Source organism: Juglans microcarpa x Juglans regia, chromosome 7D, assembly GCF_004785595.1.
Source record: "Juglans microcarpa x Juglans regia isolate MS1-56 chromosome 7D, Jm3101_v1.0, whole genome shotgun sequence".
NCBI lineage: Eukaryota > Viridiplantae > Streptophyta > Magnoliopsida > Fagales > Juglandaceae > Juglans > Juglans microcarpa x Juglans regia.
Window position 1 is genome coordinate 26553466 of NC_054606.1, and position 25219 is coordinate 26578684.

Below are 25219 nucleotides of genomic sequence, written 5' to 3' on the forward strand. Positions count from 1 at the left end.
AGCAGGAAAAGAAGTTCTGATAAAAGCTGTTTTACAAGCTCTCCCAACATACGTACACTATGGGTGTTTTTAAGTTGCCTAAACTGTTATGCAAAGAAATTTCTTTCTTAATAGCAAAGTTCTGGTGGGGACATTTGAAGAATGACAACAAGATTCATTGGAGGAAATGGAGTGGCACGAGTAGATCAAAACAAGGCAATGATAGCAAAACAGGTTTGGAGACTACTAATCAAGCCTGAATCTTTAGTTGCTACTGTTATGAAAGAGAAATATTACAGACATTGCTCTATTATGGATGCAAAGCTTGGTGGAGGGCCCTTTTTTATTTGGAGGAGTTTGTGGGAGTCTAGAGATGTGGTTAGAGAAGGGATGGGAAGGAGAGTGGGTAATGAAAAGAAGATAAAGATATGGGTTGATAAATGGATGCCAACTCCTTCATCATACATGGTTCAATCTTCAGTTTCAACTTTAGGAAGGGAAGCAACTGTGGCTGAGCTAATTGATGAGAATACTGGGTGCTGGAATTATGATTTGGTTAGGGAGACTTTTAATAGAGAAGAAGCTGCAATTGTTTATACTATACCCGTGAGTAGAATGAGTTTGGAGGATAAACTTTATTGGGGACCGACTAAGAATGGACTTTTTTTTTCTATTAAGAGTGATTATTATATTGCGATGGAGATTATAAGACCGCATGGGGGGGAGCAATCTATTAGAAATGAAGTAAATCAAGTATGGAAGCAAATGTGGGAGCTTAATGTACCTAATTATATTAAGGTACTTATATGGCGAGCTTTAACTAATTGTCTGCCTACTAAGGGTAATCTGCTAAAAAGGAAGATTACAAAATCTGGTTTATGTCCAATATGTGAGTAGCTGGACGAAACAAGTGGGCATGTGTTATGGAGCTATGGCAACCTCTAATGTATGGTCTGAAAAAATGAGTAAAGCACAGAAACTGATCTGCAGAGAAGAAGATTTTCTTGACACATGGACTGAATTATCTTAGAGTTGCAGAAGAGTGAATTAGAAGGCATGGCTTTTATTTTCAGAAAAGGTATGGCAAAGAATGAATAATTGGATCTTTGAGAATTCCTTTTAGAGTCCAACTGAAGTGATTGCTGCTGCTATGACAAATAGGGAGGAGTATATTCTAGCTAAGGGTGCAGACAGATGTGAAATTTTTGGTTCAACCCCTGTGAATCAAAATGTTATTTGGCAAGCTCCAACACAGTTCTCTTACAAGGTGAATTGGGATGTTGGGTTTGAGGAATCTACTCTAAAAATGGGAGCTGATATTATAATCAGGGATTGTGCAGGAGATGTTATAATTGCTTTGTGTATGCCTGGGAAAGTTGTTAAGGATGCTGTGGTGGCTGAAGCAAATGCACTTTGGAGAGCTATTATGTTTTGTAAGGAAATTGGTATTGAGGCAACTATCTTGGAAGGGGATGCTATGAAAGTAATCAAGCAAGTGCAAGCCAGAGAAGAGAATTGTGCATGGTCTGGACAAGCAATTGAAAATATAATGCTGAAGTGCCGGTATCGACATAGAAGGCTACTGCAATACACCCCTAAAGAGAGTAATGTGGTAGCTCATAAACTTGCTAAATTTGCTCTGCAATGTGAGGATATGGTGGTATGGTTAGAGGATTGTCCAGATTGGCTTAAACCTTATATCCAACTGGAAAAACTTTGTATCTCTTCTTATGTGGAATGAGAATATGGAATATATTATTATTTAAAAAAAAACATAATTTAACTATTAAATATTTTCTGAAAAATAAGGTTTTTCAACTAGTACTTGCCCACGTAAAACCAAGCCATGTAAAACAACATACAAGAGTGTTTATGAATAATACAACCAGGCTGGTCGGCGAGTTTTGTGCAACCTGGGTGGTGTTCCGATGTTCCCTGTGGTCAACTGTGGGCTGAGAAAAAACACAAGGGCTGTTTGGTTATTGATAGTGGAGAGAGAGCAACAGAGAGGGGTTTAAGGGTCAACGCACATCTCGGAGGAAGGAGGGCTTACCATCGGTGTGCTCTGTGGTGGTTTCTTGCAAGGTAGGTGCTTGGTTGTTGTGGGAAAGGCTGTATGGCTTTGTTGAGGGAGTAGTTCTAGTGTGTAGAAGAAGAATTTTGGTTTCACGTGGGTGGGAAGGTTTCTAGCCGTGAGAATTCTATTTGATGGAGGGACTGTTGTGGTGGGGAAAAGAGGATTTATATTAGGGTTTTTGCCATGTGAATTGGTTACCAATTAGGAAACTATTCAAAGAAAATCAAACAAAGGGATATACGGGGTGTAGACAGTGGAAGAAACCAAATCAATTAAAATCACCATCTCAAAACTGATCTTAAAAATAATCAAAACACTACTAATAATAATAATTCTAAACCCTAATTTAGGACCCGTATGTTACACAATTGCTTCCCTTTCTTGCCACCTTGCTAATCAATCCATTATCGGCACTTGGCCATCGGCATGTGTACTACACACATTGATGACAAAATAGACAACTGTCACACTCCGCCACTTATGCTCCATCGTATCAAGTACTCATAGCTACCTATTTCTCTAAACTATATAACGACTCATGGATGCTAGATTTAAATCTCTTTTGTTTTTTTGTTTTTGTTTTGGTTTATCCCTTTTCTGTGCAAGTATTCAAAAGCCCAACCTACCAGTTTCTTCTTCATTTCTCAAAAAATTGTACGTGCTTTCTTTTGCTGAAAATGACCTTTTTTTTGTCATCTACCATATCTAGTATGGCGTAATATGTGGGATTGACTATTTTTAACTATTACCTCACACAATTAGACTCTATGCTCCATCTCCTAATGCAGAATACTCTCTGCAATAAATGACTCAAAGTAACCTAATAATTGGATTTCTTCAACAATCATCATTATGATCACAATTATGGGACTATACCATCTTTTGGTACCATTTTCAAAATTTCGTGTATTTCAAGCATTGTATTTATGTGAGAAGCCTCGCTAGGGAAGAAGAAGATACAAACCCTAGCTAAGAAGTAGTGAAAATGAAGTATTGAGAAATGGAATTGAAGTGAAGAGATCATGAAGTAGTTGATGTCTGGAACTCGAAACGCAGTCATTTGGCAAGAGTCAAAACGAGGCATTTACTCCATCTGGGAAAAATGAACCGTTTTGATGCAAGGGTGAAACACTGTGTTTTATTTACATGAAACGCTGTGTTTGAAGCTAGATCGAGAGACTGCCGTAGCTGTTAATTTGTTGCTTCTGTTTTACTTTTTTTGTCGTTTTCCTTAGTGGGATGTTAGAGGGGATAAATGGAAAGGGAAGAATTGTTGTAAGGTGTGAATGAGTTTTGTCATCTTTTGAATATTCTGGATGACGGATTGCCTCAAACAATCCTTTATCACTATCCTTATGAATGAATGAATTTACAGTATTTCAGAACCCATCTCTTCTTCATATCTCCAATCTGTTCTAGCTATTTTTCTCTGTTATCTACATTTGGTATTCTATCCACTGGTATCTAGAGCCAACAATCCTCGTGGCTGATGGCACACACTTCAAGCAACAACAAGAAAACCTTCAGAGGCAAGTGGATGCCCATGAAGAGAACCCGCAAGATGTCAAGGAAAGACTGGATCAGTTAACATATATGATTCATACTCTGGTAGCAAACCAAAACAATGTTGTTAACAGAGAGCTGCAAATAGGGGGTAATGGGGATCATATGTTTCACAAAGGAGGATTCATGAGAGGAGTTAAGCTAGAGTTTCCTCATTTTGAAGGGGATGACCCTTTAGGGTGGATTTTTAAGGCCACCCAATACTTTGAATATTATCAAACACCTCCTCCACAATGCTTATTGATAGCCTTGTATCACATGAATGGATAAGCCTAGTATGGTACCAAGATGCAACAAATTTTGGCCAGTTTAATACGTGGGAGACTTTCACAAGGGTCTTACTTCTTAGATTTGGCCCTGATGACCCAATGTAGGCTCTTACTCGGCTCAAGCAAACATCCATTGTGGTCTCTTATAAGGGACATTTTGAGGCCCTCTCAAACAGATTAAGGGGCTTATCAAACCACCATAAACTCAGTTGCTTCCTTAATAGCCTGAAGGATGAGATCAAGCTCCCTATATGTATGCTTAACCCTATCAATATTGGAGCTGCTTTTGGACTTGCAAAAATCTAAGAGGAATATTTACTAAGCACTAGGAGGTCTTTCAAACCATTATCTAATAAGGCACCCTCTCTATCTGGAAGTAACTCTAACAGTGCAGGATTCTCGAGGTAGCTGCAAGGGCTCTAAGTATTTACCTATTGCAAGAAGAGTCTCTTCAGCAACCAAGGATGAGAAGAGGAAAAAAGGGTTTTGTTATCATTGTGATTAAAAATGGAGTCTTGCCCACCTTTGCAAAAACCCTAAGGTCTATCTGCTACAAAGCCAAGATGAATTGGGAGACAATGTTGATATGGGGGAAGACAATAGTGAAGCAGTCCCTGAAGTTACAGCTCCACCTGTGACCTCTAAGACTAAACTTGAGATATAACTCAATGCCATTTCTAGCACACCTAGCCCAAAAACCATGCAACTTTTGGTAGACTCAAGCAGCACAAACAACTTCATGGACCTCTCGATTGCAGCAAAAACAAGATTGAAGATGGACACTTCTAACAAACTGTCGGTTAGAATTGCTAATGGAGATTTGATCTATAGTAAGGGCCTCTGCAGCAATGTGCTCACCAAACTCCAAGGTAACCATTTCACTTTCAATTATTACATGCTAGCATTGGGTGGATGTGAATTGGTTTTAGGAGTAAATTGGTTAGAGACATTAGGGCCTATAGTTTGGGATTTTTCTTAAATGGCCATGCAATTTAACTTTTGTGGTAAAAACATCAGCCTAAATGGCCTCAGCCCTAAAGGCCTATCATTTGAGGGTAGCAGAAAATCCCTTTTGACTTCAGTAAATAAGGGGAGGGGTTTGTTACTTCAGTTGACTTTTGAAGACACAAAAGATGATTCCCAAACGCTGCCTAAAGATATCTAGCATTTACTGAAACACTTCCAGCAAGTTTTTACCACACCTCTGGGTCTTCCACCTCCTCGCTTTCATGACCACAAAATTTTCCTCAAAGAAGGAACCCAGTCCATTTCAACCAGACCCTATCGCTACCCACACTATCAGAAGGCTAAAATTGAAAAAATTATCTCAGAACTACTGCAGTCTGGGGTTATAAGACCAAGCTCTAGCCCTTTTTCTTCCCCAGTACTGTTAGTGAGGAAATCTAATGGTGGATAGCACATATGTGTTGACTATAGGGCCTTGAACCAGCAGACAATCAGGGATAAATTCTCTATACCTGTAATTAATGAATTATTAGATGAGTTACATGATTCGGTGGTGTTCTCAAAGTTAGATTTGCAATTTGGTTATCACCAGATCAGAGTGGTGCCTGATGACATTCTCAAAACAACCTTTTGAACACATGAGGGTCATTATGAATTCCTCGTGATGCTCGTTGGCCTCACAAATGCCCCCTCTACTTTTCAGGGGCTAATGAGATTTTTCTTCCTTTTTTGAGAGGGTTTGCGCTGGTGTTTTTTGACGACATCCTAGTGTATTAAGTTATGGGCAAACCATCTGATTCACTTGGAAAAAGTATTACAGGTTCTACTAACACATCAACTGTATGCCAAGTTTTCAAAGTGCATATTTGGAGTTTCAGAAATTGAGTATTTAGGCCATGTTATAAGTCCAAGATTTAAGGCAAATTCCTCCAAGGTATCTGCCATGTTAGAGTGGCCAACACCCATCACTGTGAAATTTCTTAGTGGCTTTCTTGGTCTCATTGGCTACTATTGCAAATTCATCAAACATTATGGATTTATTGATGCACCACTCACTCAATTGTTGGGAAAAAAAACTTTTGCATAGACTGAAGAAGCAGAGAAGGCATTTCAAGAGTTGAAACAAGCAATAGCCCAGTCACCAGTGCTGCGATTGCCAGATTTCTCACACCCATTCACCATTGAATGCGATGCAAGTGGAAGGGATATAGGGGCAGTATTGATGTAGTTCGACCAGCCCATTGCCTTTATGAGTAAGGTCCTAAAAGGTAGAGTTCTATCTCTTTCTACCTATGAAAAGGAATTTCTGGCATTGGTGACTTCTGTTTAGAAGTGGAGACCATATGTACTTGGCCAATAAATATCTTATGTTTTCTTTCTTTCATCTGTTGTTCATCAAATCCAAGCATTAGAAAACAGTAAAAATCTAGGTTCTTTCTTTCCAAACCCAAACTCTAGAACATGAACATGTTTGTTGAGGAATGTGAACAAACCAAAGTGGTTGATAATTTCTTCATTCTAAAATCTCGAATGTGAACGTTGGCTTCAATTCCTCAAATATTAGCAAAAGGATCATTTTAGGTACCAAAACTTATGGGTATCTTTAATCTTTAATTTTCTTCAAAATAAAAAATAAGAAACTAGCATTTATGAAACCAAATTGCGTTCAATTCAATTGTTTGCTTGAGTTCGCATATCTTCAATCAATGTTTTATACGGTATGTATTTGTTGTTTTCTGAGTTGAATAGCAAGAAATTAGTAACTATGGAACCAAAGTGCGTTTGATTCAATTGGGTTTAGTATATTTTGCATTTTGGGTGATGAGATTGAGGGAAGCGAATGGCAGGGAGGGAGACAACGTGAACTTGTTTGTTGAGGAGAGAGAGAGATGGGGGCCAAGAATAAGGGTCGAAAATTAGACCTTGAGGGGAGAGAGAGAGAGAAGGGGGTGAAAGAGGAAACATAGGGGAGGAGAGAAACACAGGAATGAGGGGTGGGGAGAAACCTGCAACTAATTCTATTTTTTTTCCAAACAACCAATTTTATTTTACATATCTTAAAACTTATATGTGTCAAACTATGATTGGATGGTGTAAAATTCTTTTTTACCCCAATCTGGCTCCCAAGTATTTATTGGGTTTTAGGAACAGAGAGAGAAAAAGTTGAATAAAAAATATTATAAAATTTAAATATTGTTAGAATAAAACTAAGCGATGCTTGGAGATAAAATGAGATGATAATAGTAGTAAGATGGTTTGTAAATAGGAGTGAGATAGTTTGAGTTAAATATTTATTGGGTTTTGAGAAAAGAGAGAGACAAAATTGAATAAAAAATCTTACAAAATTAAAATATTGTTATAATAAAATTTTTGTTTTGGGATTAGAAAAAGTTGAATTATTTTTTATTTTTTGTTTAAAAGTTTGAGAAAATTGTAATGATTAGTTTAAAAGTGTTTGTGTTTTAATAATGTTTGGAAAAGAAATAAAATGAGATAAGATGAAAATTATTTCCAAACATTCCTTAAGTATGTTCAAGATTTGTTTAGAGTGGTGTCTATATAGAAATCTTATAAAAGGGAACTGATAAACTAAGAAATCTATATTCTTGTTTATAATATGAGATGCTAGATATTTGAGATGCTATAAACTAAGGTGATTTAGGTCTCGTTTTATTATATAAAGTATCTCATCTCATTTAATTATTATAACTTTTTTAAACTCTCACACAATATTAAAACTAATTCAAAATTTTCAAATCTCAAAACAACATTTTCAATTTTTTCAAATTTAAAAACAATTCAAAATTTTCAAATTCTAAATAAAAATTAATATTAAAAAGTAATATTTTAATGATATTTTATTCAACTTTTCATTTTATTTCATCTTATCTCATTATTTGTGTAACCAAATGGATCTTAATATTACATGCTACATATATGTTATGACAGAGAGGATTATAATTTTAACGTGACTTGTTCAATTTATAGTTTCACTAAAAAAAAAAAAAAGGTTAAGAGACGAAAAGTGAAATATTTTAGGTACAAAAGCATAAAACAAAAGTAAATCTATATAAATAATTTTAAGTAAAGGCAAATCAGAAGTCTCCTCTCTGGTTTAGACTCGCGTCGACTCCAAAGGTGGTGAAATAGTAGGGTTTTGCTCAAAGTATCATCTAGGTCTTCTTAAGTGGGATGAGAAGGGCTGATGATGGAAGGTCAAGAAGTTAATTATGGCAGTGGGGAGGAGATACAAAGAAAGGGTGAGAGGAGTCTGATTGGGAAGGTGTGCTCGAAGCGTAATGTTGGGAAAGAAATCATTGGTAGTACAATGGCAAGAATTTGGAGGATTAGCAAATGAGCTGTGTTTCAGGAAGTGGATAGAAACATTTTTGTGGTTACTTTCGCCACACATGCTGATAAGCAAAGAATCCTCGAAGGCAAACCGTGGCTTTTCGATAATGTGTTGTTTCTTTTAATGCCTTATGACGAGATTATGCAACCAGGGCGTATATCTTTTGATAGTGAAGTATTCTGGATATAGATTCATCAGCTACCCCTGGGTTGTATGTCGATGGAAGGGGGAAAATAGATTGGAGATTCAGTAGGGCGCTGCCTTGATGTTGATGTGGAAACCGATGGAATAGGGTAGGGGAAGTACTTGCGAGTAAAGGTGGAAATGCCGTTGTGTAAGGCCATTGCTAGAGGACGATTCATCAATGGACAAGGAAAAAAGGTCTGGGTTCATTTCCATTATGAAAAATTACCCAAAATCTATTTTACGTGCAGTTGGCTTTTTGCATGGAGAGAAAGGATGTTCAGCCACCAGAGGTGATCAAGGGGAGGAAACTCCCAAAGGAAAGCAGTTTGGGGCATGGCTTCGAGCTGAGAATACTGGACTTAGGCGCTCGTTTTCGAGTTCCAGTAACGGATACGCTGGAAAAGGAGAATGGAAGATGGGCCATGAAACTGGTAAAGAGGATGGGGTGGTGGAGACGGAGACCTCAGGGAGTAATACGGCACAGAGGTGGTCAGAACGAGGATCTGACAAGGGGCAATTCAGGCACTCTGCGTCCCACTCAATAGATTCTAAAATAGAAAAAGGAATGTGTGTAGGTGGAGTCGCGGAGAAGGTACGTACGGACGCAAAGGAATGTTGAGAGAGGGAATCAGAAAGTGGGGACCATGTAGCCACCAAGGCGAGTCCCCCACAGGGGCAGCAGCAACAACTGCAGAAGGGGGTTGTTACTAATAACAGATATGGTGGGCATGGGTATGGGTATGGTGAAACTGAGCACGGAGAGTCTGGCGGGCCTGGGCTTGGCCATGAGCCTTGTCAAGATCACGGGCCTGAAGCCCAGGAGAGTACACCCACTCTGGCCTGCATGCATGAGACACAAGATGCTGAGGCCCAGACAATGGTGAAGGGGGCGGGTAACAGATGGAAATGCAGAGCACGTGCTCAGGGGGGAGCTACTTCTGTCACCAAGAGATCTTCTGGCATCAAACAGAGGATGGAGGTAAGTGATGAAGGAAATTGTTTATTGTCAAAAGTTAGGAAGCTAAGTGATGGGGATATACAGAAAATGGTGGAGGCTGCTAGTCAGCCCCGCCAGACATTATGAAAACATTGAGTTGGAATTCCCGTGGGCTTGGGAACCTACGGGGAATTCGAAACCTTCGTGATCTTGTTATGAAGGAAGATCCCAACATTCTGTTCATTTAGGAAACCAGGCTCAAAGTTTCTAAAATGAACAAATGTAAGCATCGTCTTGGATTTGTAAACTGCTTAGCAGTTAGTTGTGAGGGTCGAAGGGGAGGTTTGGCCTTATTTTGGAAAACAGAAGTGGAATTGTCTGTTTTGCAATATTCAAAAAATCATATTCATACTGTTATTGTTGAGAAGGAGCAAAGCGGGAGGAGATGGTATCTTACAGGTATCTATGGATTTCCCGAGGTGACTAATAGACATCTCACTTGGGACATCATGAGATTATTAAAATGTGACGATGATCTGGGGTGGTTACTAATTGGCGACTTTAATGAAATTGTGCACCAATATGAGAAATGGGGGGGGGGGGTGTAGACAGACCTGAGTGGCAAATGAACAATTTTAGAGAAGCTATAAATGACTGTGGTATTAAGGATTTAGGGTACCAGGGGGGTCTTTATACGTGGTCAAACATAAGAGGAAATTCAGCATGTATAAGTGCTCGGTTAGACAGAGCTCTAGCTAATGAAATATGGTGTTTGAACAATCCATTGGCATTTGTGGTTCACGGGTCAATGGCTTACTCAGATCATATCCCCTTGTGGGTGGATACAACTGGGTCTCAAATTCGAAGAAAAGGCCACAAACCCTTCAGGTTTGAATCAATGTGGATAGGTGAGGAAGGTTGCTCTAGGATCATTAAAGATTCATGGAGGGATAGGAGTGCAAGGGGGACTTAAATTCCTGGTTGCAATGGACTCAAACCGTGGGAGTGAAATTGTAGAAGTGGAACAAATCAAGTTTTGGTAATGTCCAAGTTCAGCTTTCTAAGGCAAAAGAAAGATTAAAACTATTGCAAGAAAATGATCCTACTGGTGTGGATATCCAAGAGAACAAGCAGGCCAGGGAAGAAGTGAACAAATGGCTAAGGCGGGAAGAAGATTTGGTGGTGAACTATTTCAAGCAATTGTTCTCTAGTTCAGTGGAGAGGGACCATATGGAGTCTGTTGCTCAGGTGGGTTCCACAGTGACCATTCAAATGAATGAAGAGTTGACCAAACCATATTCTGCAGCAGAAGTCAATATTGCTCTAGCCTAAATGCACCCAACAAAGGCGCCTGGCCCTGATGGTATGCCCCCTATCTTCTATCAAAAATATTGGAATACATTAGGTTCTTCTGTGACCCAGGCAGTGTTAGAGGCTCTAAATTCTGGTGTCTTCCCAAAAGGCTTAAACCATACCTTTATATGTCTTATTCCAAAAAAGCAAAACCCCTTTAGAGTAACTGAATTTCGGCCCATTAGCTTGTGTAATATTCTTTACAAGCTTATTTCTAAGGTGTCAGCTAACAGATTGAAGCCTTTTCTACCTTTGTTAATTTTGGAATCACAGTCAGCTTTTGTGCTAGGTAGATTAATTACAAATAATGTTTTAATGGTTTATGAGATTATTCATTTTCTAAGACACAAAAGAAGGGGGAAGCAAGGCTATATGTCCATTAAACTAGACATGAGTAAAGCTTATGACCGAGTTGAGTGGGATTTCTTGGAAAGGGTTGTTTCAAATGGGGTTTGAAGCTAGGTGGATCAACTTGGTTATGCTTTTGTGTTTCCTCAGTCTCATTTTCGGTTTTATTGAAGGGAGTTCCAAAAGGGTGCTTTAGTCCAACTAGAGGGTTGAGACAAGGGGACCCATTGTCCCCTTATCTCTTCCTATTAGGCACTGAGGGGCTAGTTCAGTTGTTGAAACAAGCAGCTATGGCCTCAGTGTTACCTGGTATTCGAATCTGCAGAGGAGCTCCAGTTATAAACCACTAACTTTTTGCTGATGACAGTGTCATCTTTTGCAAGGCTGATGTGCACACTAATCTTGAATTACAAGCTGTTTTAAAGAGGTATGAGTTGGCATCTGGGCAAAAATTGAACATGGAAAAGACGAGTATGGTGTTTAGTAAAAATGTAAGTGCTTCTATGTAAGAGGTCATAAAAAATTTGTGGGGTGGAAGTGTGATACAACAGTATGAAAAATATTTGGGTTTGCCGCCAATGATTGGGAGGAAGAAGTCTACTGCCTTCTCTGAAATCAAGTCAAGAGTATGGAAGAAGTTGCAATGTTGGAAGGAAAAACAACTCTCCCAAGGAGGAAAGGAAGTGTTACTCAAGGCTGTGGCTTTGGCCATACCAACTTATGCTATGAGTTGTTTCAAACTACCCGATTGTCTTTTTAAAGATCTTGAGAGTTAGATGGCAAAATTTTGGTAGGGCAGTTCTAATAACCAAAAGAAGATCCACTGGGTTAGTTGGAAGAAAATGTGCAAATCAATGTTCCAAGGGGGGCTAGGTTTCAAAGATCTTAAACTTTTTAACAAAGCTCTACTTGCAAAACAAGGATGGAGGCTTGTTACTCAAATGGGTTCCCTGTTGTATCAAGTTTTTAAAGTACGATATTTTTCTAGAACAAATTTTTCTGGAATCAAAGCTTAGTCACAACCCTTCTTATGCTTGGAGAGGAATATGGGAAACAAGATCTTTGCTTTTGCAGGGATGTCAAAGGAGAATAGGAGATGGAAAGACTACAAGGATATGGCAAGATCCATGGGTGCCTGGTTACATAAACTTGGTTCAGGAGAAAATAATAGGAGGGGTTCAGGAAGGTATTACAGAAACAGTGGACTCTCTCATCAGTGTGGAAAATAGATGGTGGGATACTCAAAAAGTACGAGCTCTCTTCAATCCAATAATAACATAGCAAATTTTGAGAATAGTTATCTGTCCAGTGGGGAATGAAGATAGGTGGATGTGGACTGAAGAGAAAAGTGGGGAATACAGTATTCGAAGTGCCTACAAACTGTTACAAAGGGTCATTAGTGATTCAGAAGGGCAGAGCTCTAACAACAATAAGTTAAACAGCCTATGGAGAGCAATTTGGCGAATGAAGGTGCCATTGAAAGTCAGGATTTTTGCGTGGAAACTCTGCAAAGATTGCTTGCCAACTTGCTCAAACCTACTCAAGAAACATGTTGATCTTGATCCAAAATGCAGCATGTGTTCTGAACAGGTTGAAGATTTGGGCCATGCCATTGTTTTCTGCCCTCAGTTAGTCGAGTTTTGGAAAGGTCACTTGCCTAGTATATTTGATATCCCAAAACCTCTCTACTTCTTTGACTTAATCCAACATGTGCACAATACTTGTACAAAAGAGGAACTGCAGAATTTCTTCCTGATAGCATGAAGTTTTTGGTTCAGGAGAAATAAAAAAATACATGATGTGGTCACTTTACCCATTAAACAAATTGTTGATCATGCTATTTCTGTCCAAAGTAGTTATGTTTTTCTCTCTCAACAGAAAAGCACAAACCAGAATCATCATAACTGTTGTTGGGGTCTTCCTCCAGTGGGTTTTCTGAAACTTAATATTGATGGGGCTTTGTTTTTTGATAAGAAGAAAGCAGGGATTGGAGCAGTGCTTAGAGATGGAAGAGGAGATGTTATCTTTGCAGCCAGCAAGGTAGAACTCTATATTGATGAACCAGAAACTGTCGAGCTAGTAGCAGTACTTAGGGGTCTCCAGCTATGTCTCCAATCTGGGATCACAAAGTTAATGGTGGAATCAGATTGCCAGACAGTAGTGGACAATCTGCAACAAGAGGCACTACAAATTGCAGCATGTTTAGGAAATTTGACCTCAGAAGGTAAAAGATTGATGTCTCTTTTTGATGTTTGTTTATGTCAACATGTTAATCGGTTAGGTAACTGTGTTGCTCATAAGTTAGCTAGAATGGCATGGAATGTGGACGACTTGATAGTGTGGGGGGATCTTGTACCTGAGTCTATCGCCCATGTTATTTGGGTTGATAAGATCTCTTGTAATCCTTGAAGCAATACAGATGAAAGCCATTTCTTATAAAAAAAAAAAAGTAAATCTATATAAATTGACGTGGTTTGATATAGTATGTCAGATTATAAAATTAATTTTAATGTAAAATAGATAATAATAACAATAATTAGAATAGAATTTTTCTAATAAGGGAAATACTCTACCTACAGAGATTATACAAAATTAATCTTATAGACGGATATGGTTTGACGTGATTCATTAAATTATAAAGTTATTTTTCTTGTATAATAAATCTAATGAATAAGTGTAAATATGTTAATTTATAAAATTACTTTTTATGTAATTTTTTTTATAGATCTAGCTGTGCTCTCAAAGAAATTTTCTTCTAATAATAAGAGAAGAAAAAGAGAGGCCTACAAAATAATAAAAGAAAAAAGAGAAGAGAAAGAGAGAGCAAAAGAAACCGGAAATGGCAGAGACGGCGTCGTCGGAGCAGCAAAATAAACATGAACAACAAGCATCATCAATACCATCAATTGCAGAGGATGTGCGTCGTACTGTCTCGGAATTCGGCCTTTCCGTCCGGGATTTGGTTTTCCAGTACAGAAGCTACGAAGATACTTTCTTCCAAAAGATTAATGGTCACACTAAAATACGCATAAATCTAGATGTTTTCTTCTTTTTCTTTGGCGTTCATTTCTAGTCTTATCGTTATAACCCCTAATCAAGTAGATGCCTCTATCACATATTTCAGATAAGTTGATAAGGGTGAGGGAACATCCGGCTGCGGCTGTTGGTTTTGCCCTATCCGCCGCTTTCGTTCTCGTTCCAGGTACTGCATAATCCCACGCTACCACTCTACTCATTTTTCTCTCTTCTTTACTTATAATACTTCTCTTTCCATCTTCTATGAATAGTTTGATTCTCATACATCGTGATATGATTGCATTTCGTTTTAGTGTAAACTTCCAATCTTTTCATGAGCAATCGAATTGTATTCCTTCTACATTAAACCATATTTCTACTGCAAAACTTCCGTGGAATTTGTATTCGTTTTCCGTGCGGGAGGCTGCTTACGTAGAAGTTAAAGAACTTAAAAATGCGAATGGGCATGTTCATGTCTGTGCCAACTTTTGGGATCAGGGCAAAAATTTTGGAAGTTGCTTTCCAATGGGTGGTGACTGCGCAACTGGCACTCTCATGCGCTCAGGGTCTATCATGTCTGCGACACTGCTATGAACTTAGTTTCTGGTTGGAGGATGGCCGTAGCCCATATGATATTTTCCAGATCCAGATCAAAGGATAGTGAAGACCCTAGTGCCAATCTGTTTGCCTTAGTTTATTTGTTTATTTCTTAATTTATTTCGTATTATTTATATACTTTTTTTAATACATTCTCTTTATTAAAATAAGTTTTTTTTTGTTTGTTGCCCCCATTAGTCGAATCAAAAAGTTTTCTGGAAAGCCAAAGTCGTTTAGACCAGATGGCATAAAGTCTGATCTCCAAATGAGAAAACCTAGTTCGAACCCCCCACCCTTTGTATAAAAAAAAGGTTCTCTGGATAGAATCAATAAAAAAGATTTCATAATTTCTCTTCTGAGGTCATTTTTTTAAAAATACTTCGCTCAGTATTTCTTAGGCCCTGTTTGGATGTTGGAACATACTGAGATCAACTCAGTTTAGTCTAATTTTAAGCTGAGTCTAACATCCAAACACCTAACTCCCAAATCACTAAACATCACTCAGCTGAAAAACCTCTTTACATATGGGATCCATAACTTTTTTCAACTTTCTATAAATACATCTAAACTCATCTTAATATCCAAACACATTTAAACTCATCTTAGGTGGGCCCCACAAAACTCATTCCACTATCTCAACTCACTACTATTCATAAATAACTCAACTCAGCTCAACATCCAAATGGGGCTTTAGAGCGTCCTCATTGGATCAGGCAAAGGCAAAGGCAAAGTCAAAGTCAAATTTTAGCTAATATCACATGTTTTGCGTTTTGCCCATTCCATTCAAAACATATTCTCACATTGTATTATTCATTTACTCTCTATATAATAATAAAATACTATTAATTTAATATTTTTTATTATTTTTTATCTAATTTATTTTTGTCATATTTTGTAGTTTGACCGATCATATGTTAATTAATAATCATATTATAATTAAATTATTGTTTAAACAATTATATTTTCAATGGTCATTTAACACTAATAAGTACAATTTTTTTACACCTAAAATTCCATATAAATGTCTTAATTACCAACCAAACATAATGTTTTAAAGAATAAAAGTGAAAAGGCTACACTGCAACCATCCAGTTATGAACATGAATATAGCTTTGCACTACAAGATAAAACTCCCTCAGTTAATTCAGTTAAGATCATAATTCGTGGTGCACAGATAGAAATCCTTCAAACCTTCTGCCTCCCAATTGAATTCATTCCATGCTGTCCATTCCCATCTGCAAACATCTTGCCTGCCATATCCTTCAGATTCTTCTGTACATCAGCAGGTTGGAGAGGTGATGAACACTGTTGTTTCGCATATATTAAATCCTTGCTCCCCATTTTCACTCCAACTATAATATGTGTGCCATACTTCTCAACAAACCTGGAATTATCCAAACACAGCATAAGCTTGATACGTTCTTTACACTTAATACAGTAGGATTATTTCATACACTTTATTAGAAAAAAACTGGTTATTTTTTTTGATAAGTGAAAAAAAAAAACTGGTTATTAAGACTGCTAAGAAACATTACGTATAAACAAATTTGCATAAAAATGAAAACAACATCTATCAATGTGTAAATAGACCTAATTCAATGTGTAATTCAATGGGTAGCCCAAGTGGTAAGGGCGAACTTGTGTGCATGAGCCCTATATCACAGGTTCGATTCTCCCTGGGATTGAACTACGATTTAAGTGGGAGGCCATGGTAGTGGGTTGCTATGCTAGTCTCCCTGGGAGTTTAGGTTAAAAAAAAAAAAAAGAGCAAGTGAAGGAAATCCCAAAAGGAAATTCCAAGGCATTTAGTGTTGGCTGCATCTTTCTGCTAGCCTCCTGTGAATTCAAATGCAGGAAGTGGCCCGAGGGGATTTTATCAGAAAGAGAGAGTTCCTTTTAAACTGCTTTGACATCTAGAAGTATAAAACATTTTATTAAAGCATATCGAGGTTAAAGTGACAAGTGGAAATAGAGGACAATAGAACAATACATAATGATTGAAAACAGAGCTAGCTGAATTTTTTTTTTTTTTTTTATAAGTAAGAAGATATTTTATTGATATTTAAATAGGCATAGCCCAAGTACATAGGAGGTATACATGTGATTACACCTAGCTAGGAACTAGAAACGGATACAAGGAAATCATGAAAGTTGAGACCATTAAAGTCTATAACAATGACCCACATAAATAAAGTCTTCTAGAAAAAACTCTTAAACTCTTCCAAAGGGCGCTATTGATCTTCAAAATTTCGGTCATTCATTTCCCTCCAAATGCACCAAAATAGACAAATGGGAGCCATCTTCCACACAACTGCAATCTGGGGTATCCCCTTGATCCCTCTCCAACTAGCTAGTAGGTCAATCACCCTTCCCAGCATAACCCATGCTAATCCCATTTTGCTGAAAAAGTAATTCCATGAGGCTCTTGCAAACTCACAATGTAGAAGTAATCCCCCATACTTAGCCTAGGGTGGCTAGAGAAGGACCCCCAACTTTTCCGAATATGTTTCCATAACCCCACTCCATATGCCCTCCTAACTTTATTAGAGCACCAACACCCCCCCCCCCCCCCCCCCCCCAAACACTCCCATACTTAGTATTAATTACCACCTTCCATAATGCTTCCTTCTCATAATTATATCTCCACAACCATTTTCCTAAATGAGTCTTGTTGAAGACCCTCAAATTGCCAACTCCCAATCCGCCACCCCTCATTGGAGAGCACACCTTGTCCCAACCAACTAAATGAAACTTGAACTCCTCGATGACTCCACTCCACAAAAAATCTCGTTGAAGTTTTTCAATCCGTAAGGCAACACTAGCTGGGAGAGGAAATAATGATAAGAAATATATGAGGAGGTTTGAAAGTGTGTTCTTTATTAAGGTAATCTGACCCCCTTTAGCCAAATTCAACCTTTTCCTCCCAGCTAGCCTTCGCTCTATCTTCTCTATCACCTCGTCCCAAATAATCTTGGCTTTGAATGATGTTCCCAGTGGGAGGCCAAGATACTTCACAGGCAACGAAGAAACCACACAACCCAATAGGCTGGCCAAATCCCTTACGTTGCGAATGTTACCCACAGCAACCAACTCAGATTTAGAAAGATTTACTTTTAAATCGGAGATTGCTTCAGAGCAAAGCAAGATAGCCCTCAAAGATTGGATATCACCTTCGTGTTCCTCACAAAATAATAGTGTATCATCTACAAACAAAAGATGCGAAATAGTGGTAGAGCCATGGTTAGTATCCCCCACCGAGTAACCTGAGAAAAAACCACCCGCAACTGAAGCCGACAACATTATGCTAAGAGCCTCCATGACAATAACAAATAAGAGGGGTGATAACGGATCGCCTTTCGCAACCCCCGCGAACTGTTGAAGAATCCCACGTGGTTACCATTCACCAAAATCGAGAATCTAACCATGGACATACAATGCCTCATCCACAACCTCCATCTCTCCCCAAAACTACATCTCCTGAGCAAATAAAATAGGAATTCCCAATTAACATGATCATAAGCCTTCTCCATGTCTAATTTACACAAAATACCTGGAACTCCTGACTTAATCTTGCTGTCCAAGCATTCGTTAGTGATAAGGACTGAATTCAATATTTGTCTTCCCTTTACAAATGCATTTTGAGACTTAGAAATGATTCTATCCATGACTAAGCTCATCTTATTAGCAAGAATTTTTGAAATTATCTTGTACATACGGTTCATGAGACTAATAGGACAAAAATCCTTCACCTCCATTGCACCAACCTTTTTGGGAACAAGTTTTTTTTTTTGATTGGCATCGATTATCTAGGAACAGTGTCCTGACTAATCCCGAAGGTGCACAGGCTCTCGGCAGGGTGTTTCATGCACGTGCACCTCGGGTAATTCAAGGAGGGGGAGGGGGACAAGTGCAATGAATGTAGAATTCAAACTCTTCTTGAACTTCCCAAAAGTGAAAAAATTAATGAAAAACCTTCATGACATCCTCTTTCACCACATCCCAACAAGTCTGAAAAAATGCCATAGTAAAACCATCGGGGCCCAGAGCTTTGTCTCTGTTCATTTTTCTAACTACTTGCTGTACTTCAAAAGGTCTCTCAAGCCAAACCATACTGGTCTAATCAATTGCCTCAAAAGATAGACCGTCTAATCTAGGCCTCCAATGAAATGGTTCAGAAAGCAACTCTTTGAAATGTCTAGCAAGGTGATCCTTGGTCACTGATTGGTCTGAGGAAACAAGGCCATCTATGGTCAGGGTCTCGATAGCATTGGTCCTCCTCCTATGTGAGTTGGCTACCTGATGAAAAAACTTTGTACATTTATCCCCCTCCCTTAGTCACAAGGCCCTTGACTTTTGCCTCCAAGAAATCTCCTCCATTAGAGTCACCCTTTCTAGTTCTGAGATGACTTGGCTTTTGGGGGCGTTCTCCCTCAAATGAATACTCTCTACTTCTATGTCCTCCAAACCTTGTAACTCTTGTAATAATGTCTTCTTCTGGAATTTCACATTGCCAAATACCTGTTCATCCCAAAACTTCAAGTCCTTCTTCGGAGCCTGCCAAAATAAGGCTTGGAGTGCCCTGTATCTGGTATGAACTCCACCATTATCTAATCAACTCCACAAACCCATAAGCTTTTAACCACATGTTCTTGAATTTAAAGTACCTTTGTCCTCCTTGGACGCCTCCGCAATCCAACAATATAGAAAAGTGATCTGAACATGTCCTGGGTAGTCTTTTTTGGCATACATCTGGAAAATGCATCTCCATAAAGGGGGGATATAAGAAATCTATCCAATCTAGACCAAGCATGATTGTTAGACCATGTAAAGGAACTCTCAACAAAAGGAATATCCATAAGATTTTCCTATCTAAGCTAGCTGGATTTAAACAACTTATTTCTCTATCTAAGCATCTTCCTTAATTTTCCCCGGACCACAGGCTCATACATTGTGATTCTAATGATTAGCAGGTATCTGCTTTTATAAGTTAAAGCTCAAAGCATTACAAACATAAATTAAATGCTGGAAACATGTGAATAGCCTTTGATGTTTTGCTTCATGTATGCCCCTAATTCCTTCACACTTGTACGGACATGCATAAACAGATGTCTGCTGGATACTTAAATCACTCATCCATAGTATTTCATATGCATGCTGGATACTTAAATCAATAAAGTTAAAAAAAATAGCATTCTCATTCTCAATCTTACTATAGTAAATCTCTTATATCTATGTTCTTAAAAAAAAGTCAATTCAGACCATCCACAAAGCTAAAATGCAGTACCCATCACACTCAGATCGATGTTATACAAACTAAACTTAATTTCACAATAAGAAATCGATGGTAGCCATTAAATTCCAAGCAATGAAAGAAAATTTCTAATCAAACATTTATCCGAAAGCCACAGCAATGCGATGTCAATAAACCAATCCAAAGTCTAAAACCAAAAAAATGAGCCTCAGATCCACAGCAACAAAAGCAACGATCATACGCGGATCTAATCAAACTAACCTGGGAAAAAGATATTCAAAGACTTGTGAAGTCATGAAAAAGGTGGAAGACAAAGGAAGAAACAGATACGAGAAAACTCAAAAGAAAAACTAGAGAGATCCGAATGCCCTTTTCTGGATTTATAACAAAAACGAAATAAGAATTCTATACGAAAACATATAATAAACCGAAAGTCCAGCCTCCTAACAAACAGAGACAGTTGCAGAAATGAAAAAAAACCACAAATTTTCCGCACACAAACACAAGTTCAAACTGACAAATCCGGTCAGTGCAAAAACAAGCTAAAATCAGAGTTAAAATAAACCCCAAGGCTGAGCCAATACACACAAGGTACACCCCAAGGCCGAGCCAATACATGTACCCATTAATCAGTGTCAGATCTCCAGACGACGGGAACCGAGGGGCAAAACCAGGAAATGGAAGAGAGAAAGGAAGAGAAACGGAGAGAAAAGATAAAGTCTCGTTGGGAAGGGAGGGGGAAGAAGAAAAGCTATAGGGAATAGACTTCTGACTGTTGTAGCATGAAATGAAAGAATAAAAAAACATATGACCAAGCTACAGTAACAGGTCATATATGACCGAGGAGCCGAAAGGCCCAAAACACTGTAGCTCAAAATTCAAATTTATTTAGACTTGCCTAATCCAACGCAGGTGTTTTTGATGCTCTATTAGGCAAATTTTTTACTTTGAGCTAGGATGCCTAATCCAATTAGAGTGCTCTTAAGAATAACTCATACACAAAGAGAAGTGATATATATTCTTTCCTCTTCTAATACGTCTAATAAAAGAGGCCTTTACCGATTAGGCACAGCCTAGTGATCAAAGGATTGGGCTTGGAATGAGCTGTAGACTCAGACATAATGGATTTGATTATGTCCTAGGAGTTCCCCTGGATTACTTGATACATGGTTTTGGTGGGTAGGATTGGTTTTATGCCCCGAGTGCATCCAAAGTGCTCCTGCCTTAGTTATATTCCACTTTATCAAAACAAAAAAAGAGGCCTTTGACTATATTGATGCGAGTACTGGTACAGTGGGAAATAAGATAATCTCTTATTCTTGTGTTGTTGTTATGCAGATTTTTTCTCATATGTATAAAAGAGATAATTTCTTATTCCTTGTATCTTGTCTTCAATAATGAATATCTTGACTGATCTAGGCATATCTCTCGTGTACTTCAAATTCCCTACATCCACTAGTGTTGCCTCATAAGTCCCCACTTGAACTGATTCTTACGTGGAGTTTTCTTGTTTGCAGGCCCAAGAAAGTTTTTGTTTCGTCATACATTGGGTCGTCTACAAAGTGAGGAGGTATCCTTCTGTTTATTTCCAGGGATGCCTCGACCTATGAATATGATAGAAAAGTTGTTTCTGTATCTATCCAGTTTTATTGGCAATTGTGACTTGCTTTAGAACTGAAACTAGGGCTATTCTAAAATATTCTCAGATATTTCATTCCCAAACATCACTCAAACACAAAACACTTTTCAATTTCAAATCTTCAACTTTTTCATCTAATCATTACCTAATTATTACAACTTTCCCAAACTCCCAAACAAAACACAAAAAAAATACAATTTTTCAATTTTCAAAACAAAATAATATTAAAAATTAATATTCAAACAATTTTTTAACTTTATAATATTTTTATTCAACTTTTTTTCTCTCATTTCCCAAAACCCAATAAAACATCTTAACTCAAACCATTTTACTACTATTTACAAACCATTTAACTACTATTCACAGATATTATGAGATATTCTAAGTGTCGAAACGAGCCCTAAGATACCAGTTCCCAAGTTTCATGTCTTTCAATATTCCGGATTGTACTTTTCCATCCTTTTGATATTTTCTTTTTCGTTTTCCTTCCTTAAAATATATGTGCAGGCACGGTTTGTTAGAGCTGAGAAGAACGTAAAGGAGTTAGGCCTTTCTGTTGATCTAATGAAGAAAGAGAGCAAAAAACTGCTTGAAAGGGCAGCACTTGCTGAAGAAGAAATGCTACGCGGCTATACTGGCCTTAAGTAGAAGTTGTTTTCAGTTAAAATAAGTCTATGGCAATTGTTTCTTCCTTGCATCTGATTATTCCAAGTAATATCTGTAGGCATGCTGGAAGGCAAATCCAACAGTGTGTGAAGTCAGTTTGTGGGGTTGAGGCTCAAGCTGCAGGTTTGCATTGACTCCCTTCGTCCACCCCCCACCCCCTTCACTCATTTGTTTTATTGTTAATGAGGTGGTATGACTATCAGATCCTTGCCTATTCTTTGGGCTTTCTTTATCTTGGCTGTAAGTAGTGCTGTGGTGTAGTTTATAAAGGTGATCAGTATGATTTTGCTTATGTAGGTTGGTGCTATTATTGAGAGATAGGTTTTGTTGTGACCAATATTGTCTGGGTAATAATAAAAGGCTTTAGATTTTATGGTTTGTTGATTACAAGGCTAGTTATGGATTTTGCAAGTTTTGCAGTGGAAATAATGCAAAAGAAAAAAAAAAAAAAAAAAAACTCTCAAATTGGAGGGTGCAGAGGGTTGAGCAATGGGAAATACTTGAAAAATGTATGGGTCTAGTGTTTTTCAACGGTGCAACAAAAGGTCTGGAGTTTGGGGTTCAAAAAGAGTGGAAGCAGGTTTTAGGGGCTGTTTTGTTGGCTGTGAAGAGTAACCCAGGTCTAACAAGCTTGAAAGTTTTGGAGTTTTTGGTTTTCTGACTGATGCAATGTTGAGCGGGTTCTGAATTTTGTGGGTTAAGAGTTGAAATGGTTCTGTTTCAGCCTGGTTGTCTTAAAACTGTGAAAAGAAGAGAGGAAGATATAAAATAAATGAAGGGATAAGAAGAGCCATAATATGACCCATGGGCCATATTTGTTATATTTAAAAGTTTGCGAAAAGTACAGACGTACTTTTGACATAAGAAAATGTAAGATTGTAAAGCAGGAGCTCCTAATACGATACAGAGTAGTGCATGGGTGATCCAAATTGGGTCCCATATAAATGTTAAACCTAATTTCAAAATTCTCTTCTCTTTTTCCTCACTGTTGAGCTTCTTCTATCCTGTGCACTGCTTCATTATTACTTTTTTTTTTCCTAGATTTGATGGATATGCTGCGAGAGATCCCTGGTAGGGAGGCTTTGAAAATTCGAGCAGAGGCAAGTTGAACATGTGCTCATAATTCATCGAATTTCTCCAAATGTTTTCAGACTTCTTGTTTGGTTAGATCATGATTGATTCTTAACGAAAGTTCCCCCTTATCTCTCTAGATTGCTTCTATGACTTCACTTCTAAAGCAGCAGAGAATTACACTGGACAAACGGATAACGAAGTTTTCTGAATTAGGGGTTCCCTCGAAATAATAGAAATATCTTGAGGACATTCCTTGCTTCCCAGTTCTGCTTTTGTAATGATCCCATATTTTGCACCGAAGGAAAGGAGATATGTGGTAAAGGATAATTTGGTTGCTATTTGTCATTTTCCAACATCTGTAGTTCTAGTAGAATTGATCTGGTCGATAATTTGCTTTTGGTTTTGGTTTCACTTGGCCTGGCTTGAAATCACTTTTAAGTTAATTTATATCTGTAACGAGCATAAGCATAATTGATGTTGGAACTTTTTGTTTAGAAGTTCAAACCCTCCTCCCTTTCTCCCTTTAAAATCATTCATAGGATGTTGATTTAAGGCAGAGGGTGATTACTTATTTGAGAGCAAGATGATGTCTAACCTATGATAAATGTACAAGTTGTGATGCATGATATAAATTTTAAATCTCGACAGAAAAGAGGATGTTAAGCAAAAGAAAAGAAAAAAAAAATTGAAGTCTGTAATACACTAGTAATGCAATAGAAAAGTAACAGGGAATGGAAAGGAAATGACTACTGTAATTGATCTGAAATTGATAATTGCTCTCTTCAAGGGGAGCTCCTCCACATGCATACAAGACAAGATTTGAGAATATTCTGGATGATCTTCTCATTTCTCCCTTAGTGCGTATATAACCATCCACTACCGACTTAGAGTATTACCTTACAAACAAGCCCCATGGGTCAACAGAAAAGGCACTAAAAGGACCTAGTAGCTAATTACAGGAAATATAAAAACAAGATAAAAGGCCTTAAGAGGGCCCACGGCCCACGAAAGACTCAGTTGCCTCACGATCACAACAACACCTCCAGGACCTTTGCATTCAGCCCACAACTCCTTATAGCCAATGACCCATTTCACATCTCATTCCAGCATTTTTCTAGGTTTCATTCTCCTAGCCGACAGACACTTCTCATCATATATTCAAGCCTCCCATGTCGGCGTCTCACAACCCCTTTTCTATTAAAATTGTGTTTGGATATTAAATTGAGTTGAGTTGAGATAATAAAATATTGTTAAAATATTATTTTTTTAATATTATTATTATTTTGAGATTTGAAAAAATTGAATTGTTTATTATATTTTGTATTGAAATTTGAAAAAGTTGTAATGATGAGTTGAGATAAGTTTATGAACCAAACGAAACCTAAAACATATTGCCCACAATGTGAGGGAAATCTGAGTACAGCTGGTAGTACAGTTCTCACAATGCATCCTCCACTTGTTGTCCTAGCCAACAAACCAACAATTCTACTAAAGGTTTGTTTTTGAACTTCCTCATCGATCGAGTTAGTACCTCATCCGGCTCAGACTTCAGAACTCCTTGAGCATCCACTGGTGGCAACGTGGTAATGGGGGTTACGTGCTAGCCCAGTTTGCATTTTAGCTGTGAGACATGGAAGACGTGGATCTAAACCATGTTTGGCAGCTTCAAGTGGTATGCCACCTCATCGATCTTTTGTTCCACCTGAAATGGGACGTAGAAGCGAGTAGAAAGCTTGATGCCTTTTCTCTAATGAAGGGAAAATTGGCGATATGGATAGAGCTGTTAGTAGACCAGTTTCCCACCTCGTATTGTTGCTCCTTTCTCTTTTGATCAACATATTTTCTCATTCTCTCTTGAGCCCTACTGATATTTTGCTTTAACAGGTGCCAGATTTGATCTCGATTTTGCAAGGTAACTTCAACCTCCTCTACTCTGGTAGTTCAACC

At 38.0% G+C, this 25219-nt stretch overlaps 1 protein-coding gene and 1 long non-coding RNA gene across 2 annotated transcripts; both read left to right on the forward strand.

Annotated features, from left to right (window-relative positions):
* The first annotated feature begins 13774 nt into the window (after positions 1 to 13774).
* Positions 13775 to 23755, forward strand: LOC121239542 (RGS1-HXK1-interacting protein 1). The gene is made up of 8 exons (XM_041136810.1): positions 13775 to 13811; positions 13851 to 14041; positions 14155 to 14232; positions 21411 to 21463; positions 22040 to 22176; positions 22257 to 22321; positions 23240 to 23298; positions 23410 to 23755. Exons 2-8 carry the CDS (start codon positions 13870 to 13872, stop codon positions 23500 to 23502), a joined length of 657 nt encoding a protein of 218 aa, XP_040992744.1. The 5' UTR covers positions 13775 to 13811; positions 13851 to 13869; the 3' UTR covers positions 23503 to 23755.
* Positions 17203 to 20624, forward strand: LOC121239543. The gene is made up of 2 exons (XR_005935318.1): positions 17203 to 19889; positions 20015 to 20624. It is a non-coding gene; the product is annotated as an uncharacterized LOC121239543 (long non-coding RNA).
* Positions 23756 to 25219: the final 1464 nt, after the last annotated feature.